At 58.7% G+C, this 24,245-nt stretch overlaps 1 protein-coding gene across 2 annotated transcripts; it reads right to left on the bottom strand.

Moving 5' to 3' along the window:
* Positions 1–167: 167 nt before the first annotated feature.
* ASIC4 (acid sensing ion channel subunit family member 4) lies at positions 168–22,228 on the bottom strand (the record flags this gene model as incomplete). Of its 2 annotated transcripts, XM_081242553.1 has the most annotated exons (10): positions 168–269; positions 470–574; positions 906–985; positions 1,062–1,153; positions 2,323–2,476; positions 4,415–4,471; positions 4,982–5,144; positions 5,335–5,462; positions 5,549–5,693; positions 21,647–22,228. In XM_081242553.1, 10 exons carry the CDS (start codon positions 22,226–22,228, stop codon positions 168–170), a joined length of 1,608 nt encoding a protein of 535 aa, XP_081098679.1. The 2 variants fall into 2 exon arrangements, with proteins under 2 accessions (XP_081098679.1, XP_081098680.1); XM_081242554.1 differs by lacking the exon at positions 4,415–4,471.
* Positions 22,229–24,245: the final 2,017 nt, after the last annotated feature.

Genomic DNA, 24,245 nt, shown 5'->3' with positions numbered 1-24,245 from the left:
TAGGGTGGGTGAGAGCAGGGACCGAGTCCCCACCCTCCCAGTGAGCACCGCCCTCTTCCCCTCAGCTTTGGGCTGCCCCCAAGCCTTCGGTCCTAAGAGTGGGAGGCTACGGTGGGGATCTGGGCTGGAGTCCCCAACTCCTGGGTCCTTTTGGACGCAGCACCATCCTAGCAAGCGAAGTCTTCAAAGAGGCCTCCCCGGGGGTGGTGGTTTGGGAGCAGGCCGCCGGTGCCTCCGCCTTCAGCGTGGCCCTGGCTTGGGCAGGGACTCTGCGAGGCGAAGGGGGGATGGGACAGGGAGAGCTCACGTGGTACCCCCAGGCCTCACACAGCCAGCCTTGCCCTGTCCCCTGGGGCAGAGGCCTCAGGGGAGCCCAGGAACCCCCTCCCGCAGGCTAGTTCAGAAGTTATGGGGGGATTCAGTCCTGGGAGAGGACGCTGGCTGCATACTCTACAGCGCTCACCCTCACCTGCTCCTTCAGTTCCTGAAGCCCCAAAGTGGAGATGCCCCCAGTGGCCGTCCGGAGGGGGGTCTTGGGATGACGCCACACCCGCCTCAGTCGGTCCCAGGACACCTGGGGGTTCGGGGAGGGGGGACAGCAGTGGGCTCAGGAAACTCACTAGAGGAGAAGGATGGGCCTCACCAGGCCCACCTCATAGGACTTGCTGGCCCAGCAAACCCCCACTAGGACGCCCCAGTCCTCCTCACCCATCCCCCTCTCCTGACTTCTCAGCGCGCTGGGGCCTTCCCACCAGTCAGGGGACGCTGGTAAATAACCCTGAGCTTGACCCCCAGCCAGTCCAGCTCCACCAGGAAGCCTGCACTGCCCCTCTGCTTTCCCCCAGCCCCTCCCCCTCCCCGCCCCTCCCCATCTGGGTGGCCCCCGCCAGGGCCCCATCCCTTGCCTCGTAGATGTAGTCTAGGATCTCCAGCAGCGTGAGGACACTGGCTCCGATGAATAAGCCCATCTGTCCGCCGAGGTCCCCTGGGGAGCACGAGAGCAGGGTCAGGGGGGGCAGGCTGGTCCGGTCCACCCCCGTGGAATCGGGGCCGGGGCTCACCCAGCAGGGCTGACAGGCCGTAGGCTGCTCGTTGCTCCATGGCCTCGGATGTCAGGGCTTCAAAAAAGACATCTAGGACCAGGAAGTTCTCCCTGCAGAGACAGGAAGCAGGGTATCCCTAAGGGGCCGTCCTCCTGACAAGACGGCTGGCGGGACATCCCAGGCCCAGCAGATCCGGATCTGAGGCCCCCCTGTGCCAAGAAGCTCCCAAAAGCTGTGAGGGGAGACGGGCCCAGATGCCTGTCAGCTTCATCTTTTGAGGGCTAGCAAAGGGCCTGGAAGAATAAAACAAAACTCCTGGGCCAGCAAGATTCCCGCCCCCGCCCCCCCCCCGCCCCCGCCTTCTCTAAAGCAGCAAATAGTATTCACTTTGCCTCATCCCCATACCTCTCTAGAACCTTCAGTGCCTCCCTATTGCTTGACAGTCTACTCCAGAATTCCTCTTCCAGACCTTCAAGACCGCCCATGATCAGCTGCACTGTACCTTCTTATCCAAACCGCTTTTCTGTCTGCTTCTTTCCACACAGCCTCCCTGCTGCTCAGGCTGGTCTTGACATCAGCCCACAGATCTCTAACTGGGATGCCTCCCCTCTCTCCTCTTCTCACGGACCCAAACCCGGGGTGCTCAGAGGCCCAGCTCATGCCTCCCCTACTTCCCCTATGCACATTCATCTCTCCTGGGGCCTAAGAATCAGTACCACACCTTCAAACATGGCCCCATCCACAAACTGGCATGAGTTTTGTGTTATCATCATCTCTGTCCCCATAGGAGCCAGCGCTGGGCTTGGCACTCAGAGGATGCTCAGCATTGGTAGATTGGCTGCAGGGTTCCAGGCCCAAGGCTCAGTGGGACCCCTCCTGTGGGCCACCTGGCTCCTCCCCCATCCCTTCCAGTTCCTCTCCCTCAGCACAGCATTCACTGGACATGCATTTAACGGCTCCGGGTTGCTGCGGGAGAAAGACACGCAAACACACATGCAAACACAAAACAGTGGGTAAATGCAACGACAGAGGTATGTACAGGGTGCTGTGGGAGTGCGGATGAAAGGTGTTTGGACTAAGAAGGGCTCCCCTGGAGGCGGAGACACAGGATGTGGCTTGGAGGATGGGTAGGGGTTAGCTAGAAGAAAAAGATCGGGAAAGGCATTCCCGGCAGGAGACTCATTATTAACAAAGATGCGGCCCACTCCCAGCCTCCACCATGCACCAGGCCTGTTGAGGGTGGTCTCGACCACACACGCACACACACACACATACATACCGTATGTAGGTCTCGTTGCGGTTGTATTTTCTTGCCAGGTACCGGGCTGAGCCCCTGTTGGGGATCCTGACCATGGAGATTTCTTTCCCATAGCGGGTCAGGTTGCAGGGGGTAGGGCAGAAACACGGGCCTTCGGAGCCCCCACCCAGGGAATCTGCAACACAGAGGCGCCAGCTGCCGTGCGGGGTGGGATGGCCCAGAGGCCCACCAGCTGCAGGGAGGAAGCTTAGGGACTGTGCTGAGGCAGGCACACCCACACTGAGGGCCTGGTCTGGCCAGCACTGGCACTGCCTGGAGGAGACTGGCTGGGAGTCCCTTCCTGGACCAGCTTCAGACCATCCAAGAAAGTGGGCGGAGGCAGAACCCCCAGCACACTCCTGTAGGCTCATCCCTCTGCTGCCCAGCCCCCTGGGACAGAGAGGTCCTCATGGCTCGGAGGGCACGGGCCATCCACCAGAGCTAATCAACCACATGAGGCCTCAGACACGTGACGGGCTTGGACAGGATGCTGGGATGAGTGGGAGGTATGCATGTTTTCACATGTGCCTATGGATGAGTAGATGGATGAGTGGATACACGGATGGATGGATGGATGGATGGACAGAAGAACAAATGGGCAGGGTTATTATGCTCAGTATGCTGGGTTTTCTCTGTTCGCCCCTTCAGATCCACTCTCCACTCTCCCCACCTAGCTCTGTCCCAGGATGCTGATCCCTGCCAAATGCATCACCTAGACTCCCTGTCCTATGGCTTTGGGTTGGGTTTGGCCAATGGGAGGCCCCGTCAGGATCACAGGGCAAGGAGGGGAGAGATGCCAGTGTATTTCTTCCCTGGCTTCCTCACTGCAGGGCTTAGGTTGGCAGAGGCTGCGTCTTTCCTCTTGTGGTCCTGGGTCCCAGCTCCTGTCCATCTCAGACAGCCACAGGTCCCTCTCTGGGTGCCAGTAGCAACCCCTTCCTTTGCCCCTTCAGGCGCGGGGGCAAGAAAGGCTCCTTAGTTCTGTGGACTCTCACCACCCCTTGTGGTTCCCTTATCCCCACTTACACCTGTTCCTTCATTAAACACGCTTCAGTCACCCCTTTGGCGGATGTAGTTGGTGTGTGGGACAGCGAAGGTGGGATTCTACTGCCCCAGCACCTCAAAGCCGCCCCCAGCATCTGGATTACCGCCATGCTCTCCTGACCAGTCACCCTGTTCCTAGTCTTCCTCCCCGCTTATCCATCCTCACCCCCTTCCTAAAATCAGAAGACATTCTTGCCTTGCCTTAAGCCAGTGTTGGCTTCCCAGAGCCTCCTCTGCTCTTTCCAAGCCCTCCTTTGTTCTCGGACCTCCAGCCACACTGACCTTTCAGGGCTCCAGACACACACGCTCTCTCTGGCCACAGGTCTTTAGCACGAGCTGTTCCCGTTGCCTAGAACACGTCCCCCCTTTTCACCTGGCTGACTCTTCCACACCCTTCTAGTCTCAGCTCATATGTCACTCCCTCTGGGAATCCTCCCTGCCTGCCCAGGTGAGGCTGCATGCCCTTGCTGGGGCCCTGTAGGATCGCTGAGGTTCCCCTACACAAGGATTCACACGCTGTGTTGTGATGCCCATCCACAGCCCCGCCAGGCAGTAAGCGCCACAAGAGCGGGGCTCTTGTTCCCACTTTTACCTCTGGCACCAGTGCAGGCTGTAAACATCTGTAGAATGAATAAATGAATGAATGAATGAAGTGTGGATCAGGCGAGACCTATGGACAGATGGGGTGGCCTTACCCACACCGATAGCCAGCGGTACATCTTTCCTCATACCAAGGGAGAAGTCATTTCACTTTCCCAGAGAGGCAAGCTCATTGGCTGAACCAAGATGAGAAGCCCCGCCCTTCGCTCTCGGTTCCGGTTCTCTGCAACCCCCCACCCTGCTGCCTCCACCACAACTGCAAAGGTCCTCAGAGCCCTGGAGGTACGGGATAAGGCTCAACCCCCAGGGAAAAAAAACCCAGGAAGAGACTGGGAGGCGGGGAGCCGAGGCAAGTGAGGACCAGGGTGCACAGAGAGACGGAGGGGAGGAGGGGGCCGGAGAGGCGGGGAGGGGAGAAGGCAGCACGGACCCAGGGTGTGGTCAGCACACTCGATGTAGATATTGGGCGGGCAGATGGTCTCATTGCCTGAAAGGAGAGAAGATTATTCCTGGAGTCTGTAGTTCCATCCACTCTCCCCTCCCATATTCCCGAATGTGGGCACACACATGCACGCACACACATAAATGTGCGCACATGAATTTATACATGCCCGTGCATAGAAGCATGGAGATGTACGCATGCACATATGCACGTAAATCCATGCGTGCTTGCACGCACATGCACATGCGTTTGCATGCACGTGTTCAAGCACATGCACACAACCTCAAGTACAAAAGTACAGATATGCACAAGTACATGTACGCATAAATACATATTAACAGGCACACAAACATGCATGTGTGCATCCCATATGCATACGTGAAAACATGCATAAAATCCCGAACACATACCATGTACACTCACGTGGGCAGAGATATGCACACATGTTGTCATACACATGCACCTGCCCCCCTGCACATGAGCAGTGTTCTGCCCTTGGGGGCTCTGGAGCCTGGCAGGGTGACACAGAGGGCTGGCAGGGGGTGGGGTGCCCACCTGGCATGTGCACCATCCGGCAGTGGCAGCGCTGAAGCACGGCCTCCTTTTCACAGCGCAGCCGGCAGGCAGACACACTGTAGGCCGAGTAGCCTTGAAGCTCAGGCTCCCTGAGCCCACTCTCCGCTCGGCAGTTGCCCCAGGGCTGGGGCAGATAGGTCAGCTGCAGAGGTGGGGCATGACGGGGTCACGCACAGATGTCCCACCCGGCCCTCCGGCGCCCACAGCCCCAGTAAAGTCCATGGGAGGGCTGGTGGGATGTGAGCTTCTGGGGGGCAGATCTGGTCAGCATCCCCTCTGAGCCCAAAGGCCCGGCCCCGTGCCTGACCCAGGACCCAGCTGGAGATGCTCACCCGCTGTTCCTGGCAGGACACAAAGGTCTGGAAGCCTGGGGAAACGCCGAAGCCCAGCTGGTGGATGTAGGGCGGCTCCTCCTGGCTGTGTATTTGCACTCGGATGCCTGCCTCAAACGATGTCTCGTCTGCACAGTAGAGATGGGCACCTTTGGAAACCCATCCCAGGCAGAGGACCCAGGCCGGAGCCCCTGTCCCTTTCCCGCCTGCGTACTTGTCTCTCTCCAGATGGGCAGGTACTCCTCCTGCTGGATGTCCAGCATGATCTCCAGGCCACTGCCCATGCCCCCCACCCGGCTGGCCAGTGAGCTCTGTGGATCCGCGTTGAAGGTATAACACTTCCCATAGCGAGTATAGACCTGGGGATAAGAGACAGGAGCGGGAGGGGCAGGGGTGTGGAGGGGGGAGATGAAAGACAGTGCCTTAGGCTTAGGGTTCCCTGTCCCCTGTGACGGCCACCAGACCTGCCTGGTCACCCCTGTCCCATATCCCAGCAACCAACCGACAGCCCAGCCTCCCTTGAGCTCCATCTTTTCTACTGACATCCTTTCTTAGATGATTAAAAGGCACCTCCAGCTTAACATATCAATAACAGAACTCTTAGACTTCCCTGGTGGCACAGTGGTTAAGAATCCTCCTGCCAGTGCAGTGGACACAGATTCGAGCCCTGGTCCGGGAAGATCCCACATGTTGCGGAGCAACTAAGCCCATGGACCACGGCTACTGAGCCTGTGCTCTAGAGCCCGCGAGCCACAGCTGCTGAGCCCGCGTGCCACAACTACTGAAGCCCGCGTGCCTAGAGACCGTGCTCCGCAACAAAAGAAGCCACCGCAATGAGAAGCCCGTGCACCGCAACGAACAGCAGCCCCCGCTCACCGCCATTAGAGAAAGCCCACGTGCAGCAACGAAGACCCAACGCAGCCAAAATAAATAAATAAATAAATAAATAAATAAATAAATTTTAAAAAATTAGCAGAACTCTTGATGTCTTCCCAAACCCTGTCCCCGACCCATTCTTCTCTTATGAGTAAAGGGCCCCACTATCTATCTAGTTTCTCAAGTCAGAATCCCTGAAATCTCCCTCTCCCTGTAGGTTGGTTGTTGGGATATGGGACAGGGGTGACCAGGCATACAATCCAGCTGCTGTCCCAGGCAATATCTATTTAGAATCCATCTACTCTCCTTCCATCTCATGTCCCCCTTTCAGCATCACCTCCCCCCCGACCCCGCCACGGCGGCAGACTCCTAAGTGGTGTGCTTTGTCGGTCTTTGCCTCTCCCTCCAAGCCATTCACTACACAGTAGCCAGAGTGCTCATTCTAAACTGAGGAGATCCAGTCAAGTCACTTGCCAACTTGAAGTCCACCAATGGCTTCCCATTCCCCAGAGAAGAAAGCCAAATTCCTTCCCTTGCCTGAAAGTCTCCACATGAGGTAACCTCTGCCTCTGTCTCCTGCCTTTCCACTCCCAGATCTCTGAGACACATGCAAACTTTATCGGAGCGACTTCCCTCCCCAGGCCTTTGTTCACGCAGTTCCCTCTCCTGGAACGTTCCCCTTCCCCCAGTTGGCATGGCTAGCTGCTCATCTTTTAAGCCTGAGGTTAAGTGTCCCTTTTTCAGATGCACACTCATATCCCACACACACGCTCCCAGGGTCAGCCTCCCCTCATCAAACACATTTGTTGGTTTGCTCAAGGTCCTCATCAAGACCTGAGATGACCTTGCTTATCTGTTTGCCTCCGTGTTCATTGCTCATCTTCCCCCCACTAGAATTCATGCTGCACAGGGGCAATGAGTCCAGCACCTGGCCCAGGGCGGGGCACAAGGGATACTTTAATACGCGGTTCCACCCGCGCAGCCGCCAATCTCCCTTTTCCTCTGCAGAGAGTCCTCCCATGTGGACACCAGATGGCGCTGGAGCCCCGGAGATGGAAGCCGAGGCTCTGGCGGGGACAGAGCTGCCGACGGGAGTTGCAAGCAGCTGGGGTGGGGAGGAGGTTGAGGGAGAGGCAGATGGGAGCTCCCCCTGCCAGGCTCACCCCACAGAGACCAGCCCCCGGGTCAAACCCATCACAGGCGGCACCTGCCCTGGGGGTAAGGAGGTCAGCGCACTCAATCACTCTCTCTCCCCCTGGCCTCTGTCCTTGGGAACATTTTCACTCTGGTGAAAGCTGGGAGAAAAGGCATGAGGCAGTGTAAGGGAAAAGATTCCTAAATGCCTAGCTCCAGAGGGAGGCTGTGGAAGGGAGAGGGCTGGGTGGAGGGCAGTAGGAGCGAGGAGTTCTAAGAACTGGGGGCCTGGGGGTGCCCTCGTTGTGGGGCAGCTTTGTCTCCCATCCCCATCCCCCTAGGTTAATCGCCCTGCTGATTCTCCCCTCTCAAGACAGTTCTTCCATCACCCAAACACCCTGCCTCAGATTCCCAAAACAAAAGCACGCAAATGACAAGAACTGTACAGTTTACAAAACATGGCAACATCTGCCACCCCATTGCATCTCCTCAGCCACTCTGGTATCCGGTAGGTTTAATTAGCCTGATAAATACAGATGAGAAAACCAGAGCTCAGAGAGGTGATGTGACTTGCCCAAGGTCACACAGCTTAGGGGGAGAGGTGGAACTCATTGAGATGCAAGACTCAAGGTGTTCCCACAATCCCCCATTGCTGGCAACTCCCCCAACCCAAGCCTACACCACCCCAAGCCCCGGCTCCTGCTTCAGCCCCATCCAGCTGAAATGAGGCCAGAGTCTCAACGCTCGACCCGTTTTCTTCCCTCCCTCCTTCCCTTGCACTCCACTCCTCTATACCTTTCTTACTCTCTTCTCCATATCTGCTGCCTCTCAATTCAATTCCTCACCTGTCCCTCCCCCCCTCCTTCTGCACCCTCGCCAGCTTCCAGTCCTTGATGTTGTATCACCCCTGCCGCAGCTCCCTGTTGTGTGTCCATCTGGGGGCAGGAGTAGGCATCACTGACAGTCCCAGAGCATCCGCTCTGCCCCAGGCACTGCACTAAATGCTTAATATGCTCTTTCCAATCGAACCTCACAATGACCCTACATCCTACAGATGAGGAAACTGAGGCTCCGAGAGGTTGGCTGATTTGCCAAGGTCTCCAAGATCCGTGCTTCTCAAACTTTAATGTGCACACAAAGCACCTGGGGATCTTGCTAAAATGCAGATTCTGATTCCGTAAACGTGTGTTGGGCAGCAAGACTGAGATTCTGCATTTCTAACAACCTGCTGGTCTGCAGACCGCACCGTGAGTAGAAAGGCCCTAGTCGAAGGGGCAAGAGTCCAGCGAGACAGCCTGACTCTAGACCTGTGCTTTTACATGTCACTGGAGGGAGGAGAGCCCTGAAGGGGGCTGGGGGCAAGATCCCTGTGTCCTCAGTGGTGGGGGAAAGGCAGATGGGAGGAATATGTAAGTATTTGCCCCAAATCTCAAAGCACTCATCCCCTTCCTATTTTGGGTCAAGAAGATGCTGGAATCAGCTCTTGCTGCTGCAGCCATTTTTCAGTGTGTGCTCCAGTTGGGAGGCTAAACAAGGCATGGGCTGCATGGGGGAATCCCAGTAGTGAGCTGCTCACTCGTGCCCCCCAGTGTGCAGCAGCTGACCCTGACCGCTGGGCACTGTCATGGTCTCTCCCATGGGACCATGGACTCCCTGAGGCTGGGAGCCCCGTTTCTTGGTATCCCCAGAGCCCAGTGCAATTTGCAGAAGGAGGAGTGAGGTCGAGGGAAGGAATGCAAAGTGAACATTACCAAACATTCCCACTTTGTACTGGGTCCTGTACTTTTGATCTATTTTCTCCTTTGAGCCTCCAAGAAAACCACATGAGGTAAGCATTGTAGCCCCCTTTTCATGTTGAGGAAGCTCAGAGAGGGAAAATGACTTGGCTAAGGGCACACAGCAAGTAAATGACAGCAGAGATTCGAGCAGAACTGAGCCTGATGCCAAAGCAGAGTTAGTGCTTATAAAACACCTGATAGGTGTTCAGTGAATGGATGAGTCTAGTAGCCTCCTGAACCTGGGTGGGGCTGGGGCAGCCTCCCTACTCGATACCTCCACCACATAGACACAGACACAGGCTACATGACACTGAGCCTCTCCCTGTGCAGGGCAGAGCCAACTGGGAAGGCTTGGGCTCCAATGGCTTCAGATGGTGGTGGCTACCTGGTACGCCTGCCCTTGAGGCAACTGTGCAGAGTGGGGGTGACAAAGGGAGATAGATAGATGGTTGGAAGAACCCTGGGTCTGCTGATGGACAAAGCTCTGCAGGGAGTGGACAGGCCAGACTGGCAGGGCCAGGACACCTGCACAGCCCGGGTCAGGCCCGACTGCAGGGCAGAGCAGAGCATTGCCCTGGAGACGGTCCCTGGGCCAGGCCGGCAGCAGCGGGTGGAGCCGCCAGCTCCTAAGTGGCAGAACTCTGGTAGCAGCACAGCCCACAACCTCTTCCATGGAGACGGCACGGCCGCTCTGCCACAGGGTCCCACTGGCTGTCCACTGCTCTCTCCCGAATGGCCCTAGAGGAGGGCGTGTGGACAGGAGTTGAGGGTCCAGAGCCCAGCCACGGGAAGGGGCAGCTCCTGGGCCAGGATGTGCCCTGACGGGCCAAGGGGCTATTTCCAGATCCCACCCCCAGCAGCCTCAGCCTCTGAGCCCTGTCCCCATCTCAGAGCCCACCTTTTTCTTCCGTCTGGCTCTCCCTCTTCTCGGCCCTCCCTTGCTCTCTGCCTTCACTCCTAGGTCCATCCCCCTGGCCCTCGGCTGAACCCCTCCAGACCTATGCTGGACGGGTTCTAGACAGGTCTATGTCCATGCTGCAGGCAGACCCTTGGGCCAGCTGCCTTCCTGCCAGCCCTCTGCCTGTCCCTCTCGGGCCACCTCCCCTTCAGTGCTGGCCTGGTCCCTGCCCTGGGTCTGTCCATCTCCCTAGCCTAGGTCGCCTGATCTTTCTCTCTCTCAGGTCTTCCTCCATCCTCCTGGCCTGCCTGTCCTCAGCATCTGATCAGTTATCCATCTGGCCTGTGTCTCTGTCCCTTGCCCTCTGTCAGCCTGTCCATCCCCCTGGCCTCGTCTTTCTCCCATTGGCCTGGCTGCCCCCCAGCCTCTCTGTTCTTTTGCCCGCTGCATCTCTATACTGTTTCCTTTTCTGTCCATTCTCTAGTCTAGGTGTCCAGTCACTGGCTCTTGTATTCCTCCTCTTGACTTTTCCCTGGGCCTAAAGCCACCTCCCCAAGCCAGGAACCTCTCCCCAGGCGCCCTTCCCTCCTTCTCCCTGCCCTCCCCTCCAGGTCTGCCCTAGACAATGATCAGGGTCGGAGAGATCCGTCCAGAGCTTGCTCCTCTGAGCAGTGGCTTCTTTCTCAGTCCCTTAAGTTCCATCTGTCCACAGCTCCCATTTCCTCGCATTCTTACCCACCCCTCCCCACCCCCTCATCCTCCCCGCAGTCACGGAGCCCACAGGGTTAACAGGCAATTAGCAGGGCCAGGGCTCAGAGCGGTGGGGGAGAGGGCTCCTCCGGGCCTCCAGGAGATAAGCAGCAGCCAGGAACAGCCAAGGCTGGGCTAATCCCAGCCTTAATCTGCAGCCTGGGCTTTATCTCCAGCGCCTTCTGGGCACCCTGCCTCTGCCAAGGCCTTGGCACCTCCCCCCAGCACTCTTTTCCATGGCAGCTTTATCCCTCCAAATTCCGTCAGCCCTCTCCTGATGTGATCCAGCCCCATGCCTCTCACTTAGGCCCCTGGAACGAACTCCCCTTAATCCTGCAGTGCCCTGGGGTCCAGAGTGGGCCAGTGGAAGCGGGTACATCTTCATCTGCCCTGGACTGTGGCTAGCATCCCAAGTCAGATGGCCCTCGGGCCCCAGCTTCACTCAGGGGTGGCCCAAGCAACCAGGTTCAAAGCCTTCTCCTCCTCTCTCCTTGCCAGGGAAGATAGTACCAACTCAGAATGCCTGGGGTGTCTGCGCTGGTCAGAACTGGGAGGTAACTCAGTCCAAACCCTCATTGTACAAAGGTCAAATCGGAAGCCTAGAGATGGCAAGGGACATATCCAAGGGCATACAGAAAAAAGAGGGCACATTCAGAACCTGAGCCCAGCCCCCCGCCCCCCACTGGGCCCCAGCGTTCTCCACTAACCTCCATCACCCCCCTGGGGGTCAGTAGACCCTGATCCCAGCTCTGGCGCCACCAGTGACAGCTGTGTAACCTTGGTTAGTAAAGTGATTTTTTTACTTCTTTGGTCCTCAGTTTCCTCGTCCGTCAAGTGGGGATAGAAATTCCTGCTCGACTTATTTCACAGGTTGGTTATAAGTCTCAAAAGAAATGAAGTAGGTGAAATGCATTTGCAAGGTAAAATCATATACATGAGGCCTCAGTATTAGTAATAAGAGTGTTGTGGAGACCAGTAAGGCCCAAACTGGGGCAGAGATCGACCATTGAATATGGTGCTGGAAAAGGATCCACCTAAGCTTCATAACATGGAAAAACGGGTGCACGATTTGGAGCCTGACAGAATAGGGTTCAAATCCTGGCTCTGCCGCCAGCCTTGGACAAACAACCTTGAGTGGCGATTTAACCTCTCTGAGCCTCAGTTTACTTATCAGTAAAAGGGGGAATGGTAATTCCTCCTCCGAAGGTTAGCAGTGAGGATCAGAGATAAGTCCAGAGGGATGTGTGCAAGGTGCTCAAGAAAGCAGGGGAGGGCTTCCCTGGTGGCGCAGTGGTTAAGAGTCTGCCTGCTAATGCAGGGGACACGGGTTCGAGCCCTAGTCTGGGAAGATCCCACATGCCGCGGAGCAACTAGGCCCGTGAGCCACAACTACTGAGCCTGCGCGTCTGGAGCCTGTGCTCCGCAACGAGAGGCCACGACAGTGAGAGGCCCGCGCACCGTGATGAAGAGTGGCCCCCGCTTGCCACAACTAGAGAAAGCCCTCGCACAGAAACGAAGACCCAACACAGCCAAAAATAAGAATAAATAAATTAAAAGAAGGCTCAACATTTAAAAAAAAAGAAAAGAAAGCAGGGGAGCCCATTTAGGGAATCTTCTTGCCAAGATGGTGCAGCCATTTGATCTTGGCTCCCCACTGGGCCCATTCTCACACAGCATCAGGCACCTTGGTAAACGCTCTCTCAGCAATTGTGCGAGAGGATGGAATTCTGTCAGAGCAAACCCCCCAGGGTCTGAGATCTGGCTCTCCTATCAGAGGAGGGCCTGCAGCCCTGCCCTTACTGTCTGTGGGATTCGGGTTCAGTCATTTAACCTCTCTGACCCGCCATTTTTCATCTGTAAAATAGGAATAATAATAGGCATCGTCAGAGGTGTTATGAGGAAAGAGATAATGTACACAGATAATAGCCACAATTAACATTTATTCAGTGCTTACTCTGTGTCAAGCACAGTCTTAAGCCTTTTATATAAATTAACTCCTTAATTCTCAAAAAACCCCTCTACTGGAGGCTTCTAAACATCTCCATTTTACAGACAAGACAGTGGAAGTCCAGAGAGAGTATGGAGCTGGCCAGACTCACATGACGTGGCAGAGGAGGGGACCAGGCGATCTGGCACTGGACTCTGCGCTCACAGCCACTGTGTGCGGAAACATACCTGGCAGAGCCCCAGTGAATAGGAGGTGCTCAAGAAATGGTGGGTGGGGACTTCCCTGGTGGCGCAGTGGTTGGGAATCCGCCTGCCAGTGCAGGGGACGCGGGTTTGAGCTCTGGTCCAGGAAGATCCCACATGCCGCGGAGCAACTAAGCCTGTGCACCACAACTACTGAGCCTGCGTGCCACAACTACTGAGCCCGCGTGCCTAGAGCCCGCGCTCCACAACAAGAGAAGCCACTGCATTGAGAGGCGCGCACACCGCAACAAAGAGTAGCCCCCCTCGCCGCAACTAGAGAAAGCCCGCGCTCAGCAACGAAGACCCGACGCAGCCAAAAATAAATAAATAAATAAATAAATAAATTTATTAAAAAAAAAAAAAGAAACAGTGGGTGTTCACATCACACTTACTTGTCCAACACTGTTCCTTGAGCCTGTACAATATGCCAGGTACTGTGCTTGCTGCTGGGGATGATTCGGAGAACAAAATCACTGGTCTCTGCCCTGAGGGAGTTGGCTGTCTGGCCCCAGAGGCATTCATTCATTCCAAAGGTGTTTATTGAGCACCTAGGCTGGGAGCCAGGTATACAGCAGTGGTGAACAAAGCACACAAAACCAACAATCCCAGGGATAGGCAAATCCAAGTCCCCTGAGAGTGGAACAGGAATTCGACTTGGGTTGGAGAGTATAAAGCTTCCCAGAGCAAGTGCACTCATCCACCCAGGAAGGGCATCCGATCACACCACAGTCAGACACAGGGAGAATACCCTCACCCCACCCCCGGTCCTACTAGTGCGCCTGCCCTCCCCCACTGGGTCAACGCAGCATCCCCCCAGCCCCCAGCCACCCAGGTGCTCTTCAAGGCGACTTCTTCTCCAAGGTACAAGTGCTTGTGAGTCTAGGAGGAAATGGGCACGACGTTTGAGCAAATGTAAATACGTCGTCAGTAGTGGAGAAGTAGGAGACAGTCAAGGCCGTATGACTCCAGGCTGAGGCCGAGCTGGAGCTGGGAGCCCGGAGCCCTTGGGGCCGTGGAAGAACATGGTGATCTCAGGGAGAGCCGCGTCTCCACTGGAGAGGAGAGAGCGGGGCCTCCAGGACGCAGGTAAACAGCCAAACCTGTTCCCAGGTAGCGGCCGCATAGGCCTTAAACCCTAGAAAGTCAGTTTTGCAGACGGGAATATTTTAAATTTGTAACGAAGTCCTTCCCTGACGTTCCAGCCCTCGATGCAAAGTTATTGGTTAAGAGGTTGCCTACACAGTGGATCGCATCCGTGTCCTGGCGGGAGTTCAGGAACCGAGACCGAGGAGGCGAAGGAGATGGAGGAGGTGGGTGGGTGCGCCCGAGCCTCCAGGCTGGGCCCAGCCGCACCCAGAAGGCCGCACCCACCGCCTCGTGCTCCTCGCCGCCCCCCTCCTCTCTCCCGCGGGGCAGGCATCCATCGCGGCGCCCGGGCGCCCTCCCTCCCGTCTGCTCCGGGCTCCTCCGCTCTCCTCCCGGGGTTTGCCTCATTTGCATTCCTCCGGCTCCCGGCTTCTCGGCAAAGTGACCTCCGCGCACAGCCGCGCCAAAGGCTTCCACCGCGGAGGGAGACACCGCCTCCCGCCGCGCTCCGCGGTCGGGGAGGAGCGAGGGGCGCGAGGGGCGCGAGCCGGCAAGGCGGGGCAGAGGCCCGGGCCCCAGCGATGGATGCAGAGGGAAAGGCCCGGTGCCGAGGGGCGCAGAGGGACTCGGATGGGATTTGAACCCGCGGCCTCAGATCCTCAGCGGGGCGGGAGTGGGACGTGGAGGTCAGCACAGGCCGGCGAAGCTGCGGCCCCGAAATGGAACCCCTGCTTGGAACCCGGGGCTCCCCGACACCCCGTTTGCTCCCCCTGCACCCCTACTGGAGAGGAGCCAGCCCTACCGGGCAGTCGCCCAAGGGCCCCCGGCCCTTCCGGGGGCCTCCTCAGCCCCCCAGCCCCGCTCTCCTGGCCCGCCGAGCCGCCTCCCCTCCCCCCCGTTTGGTATTTACACCTTTCACACATTTGTAAAGCTATTATCCTGTCCACGCTTAGTCACCGCCGAGCCAAGCGCCACGGATTTAGCTCCTTTAATCTTTCCTCCTAAATCAATCCTCCATTTCCCCTTAATCATCCCGTGGCTCCTCTCTGAACTCTCTTGCTGCTGCCTATGCCTGTCTTTCTGGAACTGTTCCCCCTCTGACTCAAAATGGGTGTCCCAAGGGCATGGTGAACATTTGCGGGGGGGAGTTGGAATTTCAGCGCTGCCAGCCCCGGCCTCGGGGCCTGAGAGCCGGGGAAGAATTGCAGATACCCCCTCCCTCTTCTGGAAGACACACAGCACTCTGAAGCCTCTTATCTCCACCCACGGGGTCTCTGTCCTCCTCCTGCCTTCCCACCCCTATTCATGTGGGATGGCTCCAAGACCCTAAGCCTCCACCAGGATTTACAAAAAAACAAAAACCCAAAACCCTCAGGCCTCCTGTCCACGGTTCTGGCTGTCCCCACCCCCTCTGCCCAGCTGCTCCAAGGAGGTGGCATTGCCAGGAGAAGGACAGGGAAACACTGATAACACTCACAGCCTGAGGCTGCCCTCTCATCCCCTCCTCCAGGGAGGCTGTCCATCTCTCCCCACCACCCTGAGTCTCCACCCCGCATTCACTCCCCCTCCTCCGCCCGGTGACCCCAGCCTGAGTAGTCCCGAAGCTCTGCTCTCCGAGTACTCCTTGGGGTGCTCCTGCCTCCCTGCCCCCTGGTCCTGGTCCTTTCTGTCCCTGGCCTGGGCTTGGCAGAGGCAGCCCTGCCACCAGCCGCGAGAGGGAGCAGATTCCTCCCGAGAAGCAGAAGGGCCGGGGTGGGGGTCCAGGAAGGAGCACGGGTAGAAAGACGGAGGACAGGAGGGAAACGCGGGGGCCATTTCTTCAAATGCTAATCAGCATCTTCCGGCAGTGCCACGAGAAGCTGAGCTGATAATGAGCCCAGCTCGGGGCTGATTCCTGATTAATGAAGAGGCCACAGGGCTGCAGAGCGGGGGCCAGGTGGGGCACGTCCCTCCTGGCATTCCCCGTTGCCCTTGCAGGCCAGCCCCGGGTAACAGTAACAGTCCCTGCCGCTGGTTGCTGGGCTCAAATCCCCCTCCTGCACCTCCACCGGCCAATGGGAGGCAGCCAGGCTGAGAGCGCCCCCTCCAGGAGGGCCTGAGGGGCAGGAGCCAGCAGTGGGGCAGGCGGTGGGGAGGGCAGGCACGCTGGGTCCTGCAGTCGGAGTTGTAGATAGCCCTCTGAATATTTTTTTACTCAGGAAATTTTTAATTAAAATAATCAAGACTCGGGGCTTCTCGGGACAAATTGGAAGACCCCCTAACACCAGGCATCCCTGACCACAGGGCAACAGTTAGCTGGAGCTGAGAAACAGCTGCTCCCTTCAAGGGTAAGTGACCTTCACTTCTCCTCATACCCCACCCTTCCCTACTGTGTGCCTTCTCTGACCTGATCTGCCTGGCTCCCGAAGGCAGGGCCATTCCTGAACTAGATGTTGAACTAAATGTTCTCAAGGTTCCTGCCTCAGGAGAAGGTGGGGCCGGAGGGCACGGAGGGCTGGGCTGGGAGTGAGGGTCAGAGGTAAGCTCATCCGGTAGATGAGAGGCCTCAGTGGGAATCCTCTCCCTTCCTGAGTCACGGGGTTGGGGGGCAAGGGGCAGCCCTCAGGCCCTCGGCGCCAGTGGCGAAGGCCTGGAGTTGGGATGTTTGTGGAGTAGCCCCTCCCACAATCAAGGAGTGGGTGCAGAGACTGTCAGTACCGGCCTGACCACACCAGGGAAGGGGCGGGCTCAGGAGGAAGCTTGGATAGAAGGCAGGGGATGGCGGAGGAGCCTGGAATTGTGGGCTGGGGGAGCCAGAGAGTGATGGAGGGCTGGCACGCAGCTCCCTCTGCCTCAGAGCCGTCCCGACTGAGCTGGGGTAGGGCTGGGAGAGGAGGGAAGAGGGCAGGGAGGAGGACTGCCCAGCTGGAAGAGGCCTTGTCTAATTGTGCCTGATTAGTAGAGAGGAAGAGAACAGGGCGAGTGATTAATAGTCACGGCAGTCACCAGCGTGTGGGGAAGGAGGGTTGGGAGGCGGGGAGGGAAGGCTGAGAGCCCGAGAGGGGATAGAAACAGGGAAGCGCCCACAGGTCTATGGTCAGCTGTCCCTCCAGGGGCTGCCTGGACCCCGGAGGACCCCACAGAGGGGCTGGCCCTCCCCCTGCCTCCTCATGGATCCTCTACCTTCCCCATGCCTCAATTTTCCAGACAATAGAATGGAAAAGACCAAGGTCACGTCCTGCACCTGGGAAGAAAGGTATATCTGTTCACGTGGTGTTTCCAGACACCTTGATGTCCCCAGACACAGGCCCCATCCTCAGCTCAACCTGGGACCTCAGCCCAGAGAGTAGATGGCCGGACTTCTGATCACAGCCCACCACCATCACTTTATATCCTTTGATGCCAGTTGGAGAGCCCAGCCCTGCCCAACCTGGAAGGCTGAACCACGTCCCCAGGACCACCTAGAGCAGCACTGTCTGATATGGCGGCTACTGGCCACACTCGGCTGTTTGAATAGAACATTCATTCTCTCTGTCACACTAATCACACTGCAGATGCTCACTGGCCGGTGTGGCTAGTGACGACCACATTGGACAGCGCAGATGCAGGACATTTCCGTCATCGCAGAGTGTTCTGTGGGACAGCACGGATCTCAAGTGTATGCACTAATACACATGCACACGCATGCCTGAATGCTGGGAAGGGTTGGGAAGCATGGGGATGCTATAATAGGGTGGGGGGCGGAGGCTTGAGGGTCAAGAGAGGAGGAAGGCTAGGTGATGGAGACTAGCGAAGATGCCAGCACATAGGTTGGAAAACAGCAGGTGGTGCTGGGAACAGTCAGGTTAAAGAGAGCCAGGAGCTGGGGTGGTGGCATTTCTAACAGCTGACCCTCTGAGTGCACATGATGTGTGTGCCAGGCAGTGTGCTACGCCCTTTACAGCCATCTCTTTTAATCCTCACAACCACCCGAATTTTTTTAGGTTCTAATATTCTATATCACGAATACAGAAACCGAGGCTCACGGAAGCTAACTTCTCCAAGGCCACCCAGCCAAGGTTTGAATCCAGACCGTCTGGCTCCAGAACCCACACACTTGTCCACTCCACCGTACAGTCCCCAGCTGAGAGGAGACACTGGAATTTAGAGCCGCATTTTACAGCTGAAGAAACGAAGCCTAGGAAGAAAGAGTGATTTCTGCCTTCTAGTAAGTGGGCAGGCTGAGAGCAGCCGCAGGGGGGAAAGTATAGATGGGGCTTGGCGCGCTGGGCTGGGGGAGCGGATGGCGGTAGGAATTGAGGAGGAAGAGAGAGAACATATACGTGGTGGTGGAGGTGGGAGTGGGTTGGTATGAGACCGGGTGGGGAGGGGGGCGGCAAAGAGAAGAGATGGGGTGAGCTGGGTGGAGGGGCATATGGGTGGAGAGGTGGGAGCATCACTCCTCTCTCTCGCCTCTCTCCCCTCCCCTGCTCTCCACACCTCGCCCAGCCTGCCCAGCCTGCTTCGTCCGTTAAGCCTTCCCAGCCCTCTTCAGCCCAGAATGGCCTCTCTCTCTGAACCCAGGCTCTTACTATCCACGTACCTCGTTTGGCAATTAATCCCGGCACCTCCTGACACTGCTTGCATGGCTGGTTAACTCTTCCATTGGTTAAGCTTTTTAAGTGCCCCCATCCCAGCTCCACCACAAGACTGGAGGCTGCTTGAGGACAGGGACTGGGGACCAGGGCTCCCCTTCTTTGTTCTCCACCACAGCACCTGGCAGCGAGCCTGGCACGTAGTAGGTGCTCAGAGCTCCGTGTTGACTGAGTGACTGATTGAGAATCAGTGAGGAGATATAAGGGAGCATGGGGGTGAGAGCGACTGCAGTGGTAACAGAAGCGGGAGCAGCAGCTGAGGGGACTGGGGGAGGGCACATTACCCGGAGTAAAAATAGGCTGGAAAATGTGACATTTATTAACTTGGATTCCGGAAGAAAGGTCACAGCAGAGTGGGGAGTGGGAAGGAGGAAATGGGGGAAAGCAACAGAAAACACCTTCCCCAAAGCGCGTCGTCGTCTCTGACCATCTCAGCCCACGTGCCCTGGCAGGTTCCCACCACTGATTCCTGCACCCATCACCCCTCCATCGATCCCAAATCCCCATCATGGGCTCCCTATTCTCACCACGGAGTCTATTGTGGACCTCATGTCCTCATCAGAGACCCCTGATGTCTTTGTCTCCATACCCCTTCTCCAGTCTTGCCCACACAATACACCCCCATCTTCCCCGTTACCGTGGATCATCCCATCCCAACCATAATCCCAGACCCTTGTAAACTGGCAGCAGACTCAGCCTTAGAATGCCAGGTCCAAGGGAGAGTTCCACTCAGCAGATGAGGGTTGGCGTTTGGGCAGAAGGGTATGAGGACTAGGCTGAGTGGGGGGGACAGGAGTTCCCCAGGGGCCAGGTGGGTCCAAGGGGAATCCCTGGCCCCCCGTCTTGCTTTGCTCCTCTTCCCCTCATTGTCCTGCTGCAGCCCCAGAGCAGAGACCCACAAGCTTCTGTCCTTTTCTCTCCGTCCTCAGGGTACGGAAGGGCCTGTGGGATATCCACCCTCACCTCTGCCTGGCCATCCCCAGATTCAGAGGGACTCGCCAGCTTCAATCAGGGGGCTCCCTGTTCCCATATCCTCCAGGCGCCTCCTCCTTTCCTGGAGGCCAGGCAGCTACCCCCTGCCTCCCTCCCCTTGCTTCCTTGCCCCTCCATCTCTTCCTCCCCTCCCCTCCCCCCGAGGCTTCATTACTCTTCCTCTTGCCCTTCCACCCCTCACCGGGGCCTGGGACACAAACTCCCACTCAGGGACACAAAGCCCGCATTGATTTCTGCCCCAACAGCACCTGCTGACATGGGCTCTGTCCCCACCCCCAAAACTCAGGGGTGACGATGTCTCACAGAGGAACCCCACTGACCCGAAAGGCCACATTCGCACACTGCTCCTTAGGGACAATCGCTTTGAGAGCGTTGATTTTTTCCTGGACGAAGGGGCGTGCAGCTGGACAACAGGCCAGCGCCATCCCCTCCCCGCCCCGGTTCCTCTCCCAGCACATCCTCCTTCTCGTCCCTTCCTCCATTTCTACGCAACTCCCGCCATCCAATGGCAGGAGGACCCCGAGGCTGCAGGCATGGTGGGGGCAGGAACACGGGTGGAGCATGTTTCCTGGTGCTACTGAGGCAGTGAGTGAATGAGAGCCCGGGTGCGGGCACCGGGCCATGAGAAGGAAAAGGTCCCCATCTGGGGCTGGCGTTGGAGGCTGGGCTGGATGGGCACCACGTCGATGCCACGTATTTGCACATGCACTGGGCGGTGGTCATAAGAATGAAAACACACATCCCACACACCACACGTACACAATGCCGGGGATAAACTGTGGACTGGGGACAGCAACCTTGAGTTGCACCAGGAATAATAGACAGCCTGTGACTATGGGTGAACGGAGCACCGACAGACAGACAGACAGTATGCAAGACACACCCCCCCACACACCTCACACACCCGATTGTGGGAGGTGTGCATGGGAGAGTAGCCCAAGCCAACACTGCACTCCACTCCACTCCTCGTGAGAGTGTGTGTGTGTTTGCACATATGTGAGAGACGGGGAGCAGGGCTGAGGTAGGTGGGGGTGTCACAAGAGGGGACGGCATCCACGGTGTGACCCTGTCCTCAGCAGCTTAGTAAGAGCTGGGATGTGGGCACGGGGATGAGCAGCTTCCTGGGTGCGTGGGTGTGCAGGTGTGCACGTGAGTGTAGTGACAGGGACACTGAGTGTGTGTGAGAGAGTGTGCAGGAAACTATGTCCCCATGCGGTAGGGGTGTGTGTGTGGGGGTGTGTGTGTGTGTGCGCGCACGCGTGTGCTGGGCAGCAGTGAGGGTGAGCCATGCACCTAAGAGTGAATGAGTGATCCTCAGTGTAAGAGCCAGAGCCGGGCAAGGGAGCAGCAAGAACCAAGAAACAGAGGGAGGGCCTGGAAAGCGGCAGAAGCTGGAGGGGCAGCATGAAAGAGGGATGTGTGAGGGAGTCAGTGAAAGGGGGTGTGTGTGAGAGACACAGAGACAGATAAGAGACACTGGCACCCAGTGTACGCGAAGATCGGCTCTATCCAGCCTGCCGGCCGGGCCAGCTCCCCCAGAGGCAGCCCTGAGTCCCTCCTTTGCTGGAGCCCCCAGAATACCCTCTCCCCATCGCCCTTGTTGGGTGGGGAGAAGAATCCAGTGGCCACAGAAGTAAAGGAGAACAAGAGAAAAGCGGGGATCCCTTGGTCCGGCTGTGGCATGGTGCATCCTTCCCCTGCAAGCTGACCAGCTTCCGGGCCCCCGGGCCCACTCCAGGACCCCCGGCCCCCAGACCTAGGCTCTGCAGCAGTGGCAGAGCCCGAAGAGGAGTGGCGCACAGTGAGCCCCCACGAGCGTCCACTGCTTCATGCTGGGGAGCCCGAGGGCAACACCGGGCTTGGGGGCGACACGAGGCCAGCCTCTGGCGGCGGCAGGAGGGGAAGCCCTGGTGAGGATGCCCTGCGCACCACTCCCTCCCCCACCGCCAGCCTCTGGCCACCCCAGGCTGGGCGGGCCGGCTGGCAGGACTCACCACCGAGAAGTTGCTGGCGGAGCAGTGGTGCCCGCTGAAGTTGCAGCTCTTGAGCATATCCGCGAGCTGGTGGCCAGTGCGGTTGAGGATGTCTACCATGTCGGGCTCTGGGTAGCGCAGGCCAGCGGCACGGTGCCCGTCCCGGTCTTTGGGGGGCAGCCCCGTCAGATTGGCCAGGTGGAAGATGTCCGCGTCGCTGAGTGCCGAATGCCGGAAACGGTTGATGTTGCAGAGGGTGACGGCCGGGAAGCCCGCCACTGGGGCTGGGGCAGCCGGGTCCAGTACCACCAGGTGAGGCCGGGTCAGGTAGCCCCGGGCCAGGCCGGCCGCCTGGTACAGGAAGGCAGCCAGCGAGGTGAGTAGGGCCAGTGCCCACAGGGTTCTGCGCAGTCCATGGGGGCCTGGGCCACAGGCCCGGCCCAGCCCGTGCAGAGTGCTGGTGCTGGCAAAGGTGGCCAGGTCCCGGGGGGCTGCTGCCCCCCGCGCGGCCCCCAGGAGGCTCTGCTCATCCCCTGCCTCCTTCTCCTTGGGTTTCGCATCCTCCTCTGCAAATTTGATTTTGCACACAATCTCGATCGGCATCTGTGCCCAGCTGCCGGGACTGGCCGGAGCCTCCCTGCCCCTGTCCCTCCCTGACCAGCAGCCCCCGGTGCCCTCCGGAGTGGCGGCGGGGGCAGCGGCTGCTCTTCTAAACTCAGGGCAAACGGGAAGAGGACGGGGACAGGGTGGGGGCCTGAGGTGGGGGAGTCACTCCCACTCCCGGCGGCTCCGCAGCCCTGGCGCTGCCGCTGCCGCTGCCGCCGCTGCCGCCGCTTGTCTCTCTCCTCGATCGTCTCCTTGTGGCTTCCCTTATCAGCACCGGCACAGCTGTCAGCCCCTGCGTGTGTCCCTGCGAGCGAGCGAGGGAGCGAGGGAGCGAGCGCTGCTCCGCCACGCCGCGCAGCCCCAGCCGCTCCGCTCAGCATGTGCTCCGGAGCCCACCCCGTGCTTAATAATTCAGGACATGTCAACAGCGTTTCACCGGCGGCACGGGCGGCAGGAGCCAGGCCAGGGGAGGGGGCAGCCCCCAGCCCGGGCCAGGGATCGCCCGTCCCTGCTGCCTGAGACCTCGTCGGGATAGCCCCAAACTCTTGCTACACCCCAGCCATTCGTGGGGTCCCCGCATGGCCCCACTCCCAGGCCACCCGGGGAGGAGGGTTGCACCCGGAGTCCTTCGCTCATTCTACCACTCTTCTGGACCGCACCCCAGGAAGGGTCAGCCGACTCCATCCCCGACCTCCTGGCCTCCCTGACTCCTGAGTGCAGCCACCCAGCCACCACCTGACCCCACTACCCCACTCACAGCGGCTTCCAGAAACTCCTTGGGAGAGCCACTTGTTTGAATGAGGGAGGGGAGGGGAGGGCAGAGCAGAGAAGGGCAGGCGAGACAGACAAGGGGACAATGGTGGCTCCGCCAAGATTCTCGGCTTCCCTACAGCTTTGCTCCCGACTTAACACCCACCATACCCCTGCCCGCTCTGGGATGCTGGCCGCCCTCTCCCCGACTTCACCTCCACCCCCGAAACTCAGTCTCTCGTGCGTCTGGGACAGAGGGCACCCTGGCTGACTTGCACATCTGTGGCCGCTTTGCTTCCCCACATGTTTCCCAAATCCCTTGCCAGGCCGGGGGTCGGGGCGCGTGTTGGGTGGACAGGCCAGGGAGCAGAGGTGTGATGTGGTGAGAGGGTGGCGAACGGAGGTCAGGAAGAGCCCACATGGGGGTGCTGGAGGGAGCAGAGAGGTGCTGCGCTTGAATGGGAAGGAACGCAGTCCTAGGGAAACGGATGCAGGGGGCGCCTGGCAGAGGGGCAGGGGAGCCCTGGGGTGGCGGCCGCCTGGCGGAGGGGAAACAGGCACGCGGTCTGCTGTCACAGGCAGGGATGGGGCCCCTGGTGGCCGGCGGAGAGGAGGTGATGCCTGGGTGCCCCCAGGGTGGGGGTGGTCACCGTGAGCAGCTTGTGCTCTGGGGGGGGCGGGAGGCGTGTGAGAGCGAGAGCCCTCATGGGAGAGGAAGTACTCGTGCCCTAGAGGAAAGGGGGGGCTGATTAATCGGGGCGCTAATGAGCAGCAGGGAGAGGAAGCTCAGAGGGGTGGGGGAGGCAGCTCCATCGATCCGAGCCGCGGAACCGGCAGCTGAAAAAAAAAAGTGAGAAGGGAATCGATCTGAGGGAAACAGCAGCTGCTGGGGATTAGAGTCCGAGGTCCACCCGCTGCCCAGTGGCCACCCCTCCCCTGCGGCGGGCCTGCCCTGCCGGTCGCAGCCCCTGCCTGGCCTGGGAAAGGGGCCCAGGGATGGCTCACCTGGGGAGCAGGGAACCACTCTGCTCACCCTTGGTTGCAAGGCCGGGTCAGACCCCGTCCATCACGGGTCACCCCAGCACAGAGCCCACCCCCACACAGCCGCCCACCAACCCTGGCCCTTTGGGGCACCCCGTTGGGGTTTGTCTCCAGTGGCCCCTTGGCTGGGCTTCCCCACCAGCCGTCTCCCCTAAGCTGGGGAGCAGAGATCCCTGGGGTCAGGGGCTGCATCTGGCAGCATCCCAGAGGGGAAAGGGGTTGG

This window comes from Mesoplodon bidens, assembly GCF_964165515.1.
Source record: "Mesoplodon bidens genome assembly, chromosome: 8".
NCBI lineage: Eukaryota > Metazoa > Chordata > Mammalia > Artiodactyla > Ziphiidae > Mesoplodon > Mesoplodon bidens.
Note: the sequence above shows the minus strand (reverse complement) of the source record. Positions and strands in the feature narration are given on the sequence as shown.